This window comes from Nanorana parkeri, unplaced genomic scaffold (genome assembly GCF_000935625.1).
Source record: "Nanorana parkeri isolate BGI_ZX_2015 unplaced genomic scaffold, ASM93562v1 scaffold129, whole genome shotgun sequence".
Lineage (NCBI taxonomy): Eukaryota > Metazoa > Chordata > Amphibia > Anura > Dicroglossidae > Nanorana > Nanorana parkeri.
The window spans coordinates 2,074,691-2,084,736 of record NW_017306397.1 but is presented as its reverse complement, the minus strand read 5'-3'; the positions used below and the strand labels follow the sequence as shown (position 1 = coordinate 2,084,736).

The 10,046-nt window shown below is 42.9% G+C and overlaps 1 protein-coding gene across 1 annotated transcript in view; it reads left to right on the top strand.

Moving 5' to 3' along the window:
* Positions 1 to 5,773, top strand: part of SAMD7 (sterile alpha motif domain containing 7) — a 17,598-nt gene extending 11,825 nt beyond the window's left edge. The window contains exons 7-8 of the mRNA XM_018553776.1: positions 1,247 to 1,357; positions 5,522 to 5,773. Of these exons, the coding sequence (XP_018409278.1) occupies positions 1,247 to 1,357; positions 5,522 to 5,773 (363 nt within the window). The remainder of the gene's footprint in view (positions 1 to 1,246; positions 1,358 to 5,521) is intronic.
* The last annotated feature ends 4,273 nt before the right edge of the window (positions 5,774 to 10,046 follow it).

Below are 10,046 nucleotides of genomic sequence, written 5' to 3'. Positions count from 1 at the left end.
GGGGGGGGGCGAAAAAAAAATGTCTGCCCCGGGCGCCCATAACTCTGGTTACGCCACTTGTTATAAGTGTAGCCCACACTGCATTAGTGTATGTAGGGTATCTATAGAAAGGCTCCATGTTAGTTTATTCATTTTGGGTGGAAAAACCTGAACACTAAAATAATATAGAGCAGACACGTCAGACTGGTGTTTTTTTTTGTTCCACTTGCTCTTTGCGGCACTCAGTGGTTTTAAGAACGTAAAATGACCGAGGCCCCAGCTATACTCCAGCTGATAAAAGCCACATTTCCTTAGGTTATTTTGCAGCTCTGCACTTAAATCCCCTTTTTTTCTGTGATGGGAAAGTTGCAATTGATTCTTTAATGTTAAGTACCAAAGTGCTATAATCTTTTCTCTGGATGAAGTAGGTGAAGTCCTCTGTAGACAAAATGCAACCTCTTGAAGAATAAATCTACTCAATTCAGCCAGTTGTTTCATTTGAGTTCGACATACCTCCTATAGCATATGTTTGAAAAGATTTAAAGTCATCAAGCATACACTCAACAATTTCCAGAATAACGAAAGTACACATGCCGCCCCTCCCCAAACAGTGAAACTGTATGAGGTTTAGAGGGGCTTTGTTCCTCCATATACGTGGCTGCCGCTCTGTGTCCATAGAGACCCTCCAATACAATCCATCCACCATAATGTGCTGTCATCATAGAGTATGTCCTTATAGAGTCCCTTCACCATTAGATACTGCAACCCATCTACAGTCCTTCCACCATAAGGTAATGCCTTCATAGAGTCCCCTCCATAACGTTCAGAACCTCCAGCCTCCATGCCACCCACTTAGAGACAGCCCCAGCATTGATGTCACTTGCACCATTATCATTGCATAATAACATGAGACCAGAGCTATCCAGAAAAAAAAAATCAGTACTGTTGGAGGATCTGCAGGGAGTTTATAGTTCTCTTTCAGCTGTTACCAATTTAATTCCTGTTGACTTCAAGATTTCCAGTGGTTCTCCCTCTTTTGCCAGCTGTATAAAATACATCCACTCCTCTTTTACTTATTCTAGCATTCTGGAAATTGGAAACATTTCAATGAAGAAGTTAGGCGAAGACAGTTCTATGTGATTATTGTAGCTCTGTTTCCTGGATTTTAGTATGGAATAATTATGAGTGAGTCACAGTCCACACTTGCATAGAACTCACATTTCATGGTCTTGTGTAAACCTTACTATTTCTTTCCACTCTTGTTTAGGTTTTCAAAGATCACGACATTGATGGAGTAACTTTACCACTTCTCACTGAGGACCATCTCTTGGATACAATGGGGCTGAAGCTTGGACCTGCTCTAAAAATTCGCTCCCAGGTAAATGTTATTAAAAGCTGTAAGTACCGGTAATTATGGAGCGCACAGTTAAAGTCAAAATCACACACATTCCAATTTGGTTTGGCTCCAAGCTATCTAGATGCTATTATGGCATGTGAATATTGTCTACTACCTTATGAAACTGATCAGATGATTATAATCTGAGGTGTTAAAGCAGGGCTGCTCTAACTATAATAAAGGTATTTTGTATATAAGTGTATTATTATTATTTGTAGTATTATTATTATTATTATTATCATCAATACTATTGAGATTGTCTTAAAATAAATTGTTAAGCAGCGCTCCAGACAAAAATAATAAAGAAATGAATAACCCATTAAAATAGAAAATAGAAGAAAAAAAGCAGCTTCTGTTGCAATACTCTACTTCAATAAGGAGCTGTCCTCCAGAGTACTTTTCTCTGCCACTACATGTCCTCATTACCCAGCCAGCATCCTTTAATCCACTTCCTCTGAGCCCAAACCATCATAGACCCACAAGCCTGTGAATGGACACTAAAAGAGAAGCATAAAGTGAAGAGCTCATTGTTTGTCATAAGAAAAGTTGATTATTAGGGTTTACATATATTTTCACCACCTCTGTGCATCCATGACATAACATTTTATTGTTAATTACTACCTAAACAATGGATGATGAACCGAACACATGAACAGGAAAGCCGCCACTTTCTTGCCTTTGCTTTATATGATCATATCTCAGTTTTCTGTCTGTTATGCACTTTATATAGTCATGTCCCTGTCAGTCTTGCAATGAGCTGTTTTTTCTCTGGCTACATCTTCCACATCCCTAAACCTCTGTGCCATATAAATGAATCACAGCTTTCCACAGAAATGACTGGAAATATCTACCCACCCAGTGTTTAGCTGCACTGTTTAAACTACAGAACAACTAGTTTGCCACAGTTTCTGCATATTTTCTATTAACTCAACTAATAAGATAGTGAGTTACTAGCGAGTCTTAGTATTATACCAGACCAGTAAAGATGTGATCACTTGGAGAAACCAATCAACCTGGGACAGCAATAAAAGTGAAGCATTTTTCCATAGAAGCCAGTCAATCTTCTTTTTTTTTTGAATGAACTAATAATCTGATTGGCTGCTATGATTGAGTGCACTTTCCATTGAAAATCTGCCCCATTCGCTCTGGGTAAGTGAAAAAAAGGCATGGAAGAGTGTATGGATGGGTGTGTATACATTACTGGGGGGTGGGCTATCAGGAGGCACTGTCAATGTACACGGGTGGTCTCTTTAGCCTGACCCCCTAATATAATACTTCTCCTCTTAAAGCCCAACTCCGCACACATAACATTTACTAGAGTTCAGTAGGTTGTATAGTGTCTTTGCTGTAATGCCACCAGCCATAATCAGAAAACTGTCTCCTTCTCCCCGCAAATCATCAGGTATACATGCGGGTGAAAGTATTAACCAATATCTAAACATTTAACATTTAGCCTGATCGTAATATTTAGCCTGAACTCTAAATTTAACAGTTAACCTAATCTTTTAACTCCTAACCTCCTTCTAACTAACTTGCCCCCTGAAACTGAACTCCTACCTTTATCTCAAAAGTGACATTATCCTCCAATTCACAGTACATTATGGCCACTAGGTGGAGCCAAGGAGCATAGGAATTTTCTATGTTCCGCTGCTTCATCTAGTGGCCATAATGTGCAATGGGAATCTTGTTTGCATAGCTGATCGCTATGCGAACAGTTTGTAAATCACCCCCTAGCATAACCTTTGTAAATCCCTAAGGCTTTCCATAATTCAAAGCAACTACTGATCCATTTGGCCTTAGACCATATAGCAGACAAGTGAGCTCCTATATCAGCAGATATATCACTGCTTCCTACAGTTCAGAACCTGAGAATAGACCCAGTGACCCAGTGAAGTGCAGTAAGTAAGAATTAGCTTTCATCTTCTGAGTCTGAACTGATCAAAGCATAGCCAACAGAACATTTGAGTTTTCTTATGACTCCCTCCCATCCACAACCACATTTTGTGGCATATTACTTTCCCATGTCATGCGGTTCTGACAGACAGAAACATATACAGTATACTTCAGATGAGGATTGTTCTGGTTAGCATTACATAATCACTGTTAGGCAAAATGCTATTTATAAAATATCTCTGGAAAGTCCTATATTGCTTTTAACATCCATTACACCAGACATTATATGAGGATATTATTTTTGTGACCTAAATTGTATTACGGTATAATTCTTACAGGAAGTATACTAAGCGCTTATGGAGCTTGTAGTGAACATCTTTATATAGTTCAGAAACTGTCTCCTGAAACTAGAACTGAAAAACTACTGGTACTAGTGCTGAAAGAGATCAGACACATGTATGAAAGCACAGTAAGTGCCATCCCATAGCAGAGTCTGTTATTTATATGTAATCAGCAAACATTAAAGTGGAACTTCACCCTCCCCACCCACTTTCTATCAGCTCACCCCATCTTTCTTACCATCCACCTTTTTAATTTGTTTTTTTTGTTACTTTTTTGGGGAAATCCTCCCCGCACTTCCTGGGTTCTCACCTACACAAGAATGACATATTTGATTACCCGCAGCATCTTGGGATACCTTCATCACTTATCCTAGGAGGCCTCGGGAGACTCCACTGCACATGCTCCGTTGCGCATCATCGCAGGGCCGGCTGTGTCTTCCTGGCTCTTGCAACATCCGTGAATCATGCGCACAGCCTGGAAGAAGCAGCCGGTTCCTGGTGATGTCAGGAAAGATGGCAGCATGTGACCTGGTGTAAAGCAGTGGGGCATCAGATTTCCTACAGAACACCGCTGGATCACTAGGCACGAGTATGATTTTTGGAGATAACCCAGCAAAAAAAAGTAAGAGGGAGGGAACAGAGGGGGCAGTGAAGTTCCCCTTTAAAGAAGAACTTCTGGAATTTTTTTTTATTAACCCTTGCAGTGAAAGATATATTCACCCAATGCTCCAAGACGGCTCCTTCTTAGACTGGTCCTTCCAATGTGTCTCCCCCTCCTCTGCAGTGGTCTAAGGTTCCGTAAATCATCAACATCTATACACAGTGTATAGACGTGAGGACGCTGAGGAAGATTACAATGCTGCAGGGAGGGGAAGACAGGCTGGAGATAGAGCTGTGACAGTTGGCCGGCTCGGAGCTTTGGGTGAGTATATCTTTGATATTTTAGCACCGAGACGCAAATGAGCACTTAACCCTTGCAGTGCAGGGGTAGCCCCACTGCAAGGGTTAATTGAAAAAATCCTGGAGTTCTTCTTTAAGGGTCCATTGAAACCACCCCATTGCAGTAATGCATACATTACCACAGCCCACAGTAACACTCTTTACATGCATTGCTGTACTGTGGTGCCATTCATTGTGAATCAGACCCCAGCACACCTGCCTAACAAACTACCATGCGTTATGGTGCAATGCACTAGTGAAAATACTGCAGGAGTCATCTTTTGCCCATTGTTTAGGGGTTCATGTTAAGGTGCGCCATAATGCATGCGCATTAACACACTGCAACAGACTGGTGTAAATGGGCTTTTATTGGCTATTACTAGACACATGGAGATAATATATAAAATATTGCCATATGTTTAAATTATATTATATTATAAGTCCATATCCAGCTTACCCCCTCCTCCTTACCTGCTTTCCTTCACTGCTCAGTCCTGCTGAAAAGAGTGGCTCCACTAAATGCAGCCTTCTCCAGGGTGGCTTGATGTCGCACCTACGGGGGGGCAAGTCCCAAACACCCTGTGCTCACAGAATGTTAGTTCAATGACACTGGGTGTCATTCCACCCAGAAGAGGCCTATCACTGGACCAAAGAGAAGAACACATGGGGCGGCCCTGGAGCGTGAAGAGAGGGGGTGGAGGACCTATCTAAATCATAAAAAGTGATTCTGGAGTTGGGCTCTAAGCAAGATTCACACCTGTGCGTGTTGGTGCAACTGAATGCATATGAAACTGTGTGCAAACTGCATGATGAGATCTCTGTTATTATAGTTAATGACACTGAAACAGCATGAGTAAGTGCAGAAATAAGAGAAATGCCTTATGAATATAATGGCGTCACCATGTACCAGGCCAATGTCTTTGACATCATGACTATTACTATTATTGATATGACTCTGTTTTGTTCGTCATAGATCTGCTGTCGCCTGGGAAACATATTTCACATGACAAGCTTATCTTTACCTGGCCCAGTGTCATCGTCTGCTCCAGTGCCATCAGATCAGCCAGCTGACGTGATATCACCTATTGCACGCAATAACAGCAGCAACACAGTGCCAAGTCCATGTGCTCCTGATCCTGAGTCTTTGAAAGCTGCAGATGTATCAGCGACTGAAAATAAAGACAGTCCATGTGATGTGTCTTTAGCACAAATTGATTTTCAATGACTGAAAAACTGAGAAAGAATATGAATCGTGTGTAGTATGGCTATGGAAGCATTCATACAAGATAACAAGTTACAGATCTATATGATGATAACATGCACAGAAAGCCCTTCAGAAATGAACATGATGTTTGATTCTTTTGTTTTGAAAAAATGTAAACATCACCTAATATTCCATGTTCTGTACAGTAGACACCTAACCAGTGTTCTAGAAAAATCTAGATGAAATTCTAAATGTGGTGCTTTTATGTATTTATGTTGCGCCTGTATATGAAAGTGGTAATAATGAAGTATCTGTATAATATATATACAATATATATGTATTAGAGAAATGTGGCCCATGATGCAGAAGCAGCTCATTCATAAACTGTCCAAAGGCAGAATCTGGAGGAACATTAAAGCTCTAGTCAAGAATTGCACTTATGCTGGTGTGAATTACCACTGGGGTATTTATTTGCATAGACTATGAGTTGACAAGGGAGAGGTTAATGTGCATAGGCTGGGGAATGGCTACTGAGGGTTTTACGCACATAGCCTGGGGCCTGGCCAGTGAGGGGTAAATTCACATAAGCTGGGGCCTTTCCAATGAGGGATAAATGCACATAGGCTGGGGCCTCATCACTGAGGGGTAAATACACATAGGTTGGGGACTTGCCACAGAGAGGTTAATGCACATAGGCTGGAAAATGGCCACTGAGGGTTTTATGCACATAGCCTGGGGCCTGGCCAGTAAGGGGTCAATTCACATAAGCTAAGCCCTTGCCAGTGAGGGATAATTGCACATAGGCTGGGGCCTGGCCACTGAAGGGTTAATATGCATAGGCTGGGGACTTGCCACAGAGAGTTTAATGCAAATAGGCTGGAAAATGGCTACTGAGGGTTTAATGCACATAGGCTGGGGACTGGCCACTAAGGGGTCAATGCGCATAGGCTTGGGCTTGGCTACTGAGGGGTCAGTGCAAATAGGCTGGCGCTTGGCTACTGAGGGATCAATGTGCACAGCTTGGGAACTAGCCACTGAGAGAATAATGTGCAAAGGCTGTGTACTTGCCACTGAGAAGTTAATGCACATAGGCTGGGGACTGGTCACTGAGGGGTCAATGCGTATAGGCAGGGGCTTGGCTACTGAGGGGTCAATGCACATAGGCTGGGGCTTGGCTACTGAAGGATCAATGTGCACAGCTTGGGAACTAGCCACTGAGAGAATAATGTGCAAAGGCTGTGTACTTGCCACTGAGAAGTTAACGCACATATGCTGGGGACTGGTCACTGAGGGGTCAATGCGTATAGGCTGGGGCTTGACCAGTGAGGATCAATGTGCATAGGCTGGGGACTTGCTACTGAGAGAATAATATGCATAGGCTGGGGACTTGCCACTGAGAAGTTAATGCACATAGGCTGGGGAATGGTCGCTGAGAGGGTTAATGCAGATAAGCAGGGAACTGGCCATTAAGGGTTTATTACACATAGGCTGGGGATTGACCACTGAGGATTGTAAGGATCATTCTTTTTTATTTATATGGTCATAAAATGCTTTGACTTTTTTGTTTCAATATCAATGCTCTATGAAAAATGATTAATTACCCCGCACATTGTCAGTGAAGACTCATTCAACACAGGCTCATTACAATGAAAAAATGTAAACGATTGAAAAAGGACACCACAAATGTTACAATTTGATAAAACAAGATTTATTTTTTTGCTAATTGTCTTATCAAGAAGACCAGCCAGCCCCAGAACCGATTCCTTGGTTAAAGATATGATCTGGTCACTCTACCTAACAAGGGCACAATTGTCCACATGGATGTTAAGTGGAAATGATTGGTGCCGTTCTAGCCTCTGAAACGTTCCCTTTCAAACAACTGGTAAAGTGCGCTGTGCCAAATGGGTCATTCAGACTGAGGGAACTTTTCAAAATGGCATATTTACTGGTCCATGATTCTGGACACAATGTACTTAAGTTACTGCAATATTTAGGCCACCCCCTGGCCATTGATTTCCTGCTATATTAATTCTTATTGCTCAAAATCCATTGTGATGCATTTGGGTGCTTGGCTTTTGATGGAAAGACTATAAACATCAACTCTCCTATATTTCCTATGCATTTTATTCTCACCCCTGGGCTCATTTACATGGGCATGCATGCCCCTGCAGACCGATCCCGGGAGGGACAGGTGCTGCGTTTAATTGAGTGCAACACCCTATACCTTCCTATGGGAGGATTACATTTCCGGCTCCGGCTCCAGGCAGCCAGTGATGGCAAGCAGCATGCATGATTCAAGATGTCATATCTCTTTGATTTCTAACACGCCGGAGATATGACATCTTGAATCATGCATGCTGCTTGTCATCACTGGCTGCCTGGAGAGGAGGTGGGCTCTGTATACCTATGGACATGGTGGCAGGGTCAGTGGGACTCTATTCATGACAGAGGCCACTCCGAGAAGGATGGTGGTATTGGGGTCTATGTGTGAATGTTACTGCACCTACTGTGGGTATGCTGTAGAAGTGCTTTCCACCGTGCCAAACTACCTTCCACCACCTAAAACACCCACTTCCTGCAACACCGTCAACAACTGTCCACTTTGCTGGGGTGGACATGTACTGGTGGAATAACCATTTTTGCTGAAGAGCCCATTGACACCAAAATCAGACGGAAATCAGGAGGAAATCGCCAGTCAACTGAGGATCCGTTTACTTGCAGTTTCAACCACCCTTCTGTTCCGGTTTTTTTCTCTCTCTTTTTCGCCAATCGTTATTTTAATTATTATGTTCTGAGTGGACAAACATGTATGTATTTTATTTACTTCCATTTCCATGCGATTACATCCATTTTTGTTACATTGTGTTGCGCTGAAAAAAAAAGTAGAGCATGCTCTACTTTTATTTCATCGCACTGCAGTGGAACGGATTGCAGTGGTGTGAACTGGTCCCATTCATTTTTCGGTGCCCTTACGTTAGCACAACAGATCTGGAGTGAATGGGCCCTAAAGGATATCAAATTTTACAGACACTTTTAAAACTGTCCCAGCACAGTGACCGAGCTGTCACCAATAGCTCCCGATCCCTGTTTATGATGGGGATCCGGTGGGACGTGCTCCTGATCATGTGACTGCTGTAATGCCTCCAGTCCTCGGTGTTTAGATCCCCTCAAAGGGCGTCAGAGCGGAGAGTTGGCGGACTCTTCCATAAGGTCCCCACACACCTTACGATAATCGTGGGAAATCCCGCGATCGTACGATTATCGTAAGGTGTGTGGAAGCCGTGCGACCTCTACTACTGTAAGGTCGCACGACTTTAAACTTACGAACATGTTTGAAAACCCGCCGAGCATCGTACGATGTTCGGCGGGTGTGTAGCATGTTTGTAACATAAAAGCCGGACGGGCCAGTGTGCGCAAGCGCACACTGCCCGTTCGGCATTGCGTTCATCGGAAGCCCGCCCCTCAGGGGGTGTGGCTTGCGATCATCGCAAGTACGATCTGCCTATGCAACATAGGCAGATCGTACATTTTTTTAAGTACCTTACAACCATCGCAAGACAAAACTCTTGCGATGGTTGTAAGGTGTGTGCCCAGCCTTACACCAATCATTGGAGATGAGAGGTACCTAAATACATTCTTCTCATACGGCTGTGCTTTCTCTATAAGAATGACTGGGTGGTGACAGGTTCTCTTTAATGCTGCTCCCCAATTTTCATTCTAAAACTACATAACACATGAGGATGACACCAGATGATAACACTGTATAGCAGGCATCCCAACTCTCCTGGAGGCTCCGGGAGTCTCCCGCTATTAGATAGCGGCTCCCGGCCACCCGGGAGAGAAACCTTTCCTCCCAGAAAGGTTTAATCTGATCGAGCAGATTAAACCTTTCCCTGTGATCGTTTTTTTTTTTCTTTTCTGACATTGGGAGCCGCGGCCCGACCGTCAGTCAGAAAAAAAAGGCATATGAATGCATAGCTAGATTCCTATTGGCTATTGCACTTTGCAATAGCCAATAGCAAACTAGCTAATGCACCCACCCACTGCTGCTGTCAATCAGCAGAGGGGGACCTGAATTTTTCTATCAGGTCCTCTTCTGGTGATTGAAAGCAGCAGTGGGCGGGTGTAATAGCTAGTTTGCTATTGCAAAGTGAAATAGCCAATAGGAATCTAGCTGCGCATTCTTATGCCTTTTTTAAAAAAAAATTCTGATGACTGCAACTGTCAGAATACTAAAAAAAAAAAAAGAAGCTACTGCTTCTTCTGCTATCTGCCATCATTTCAGGGGGGTGCT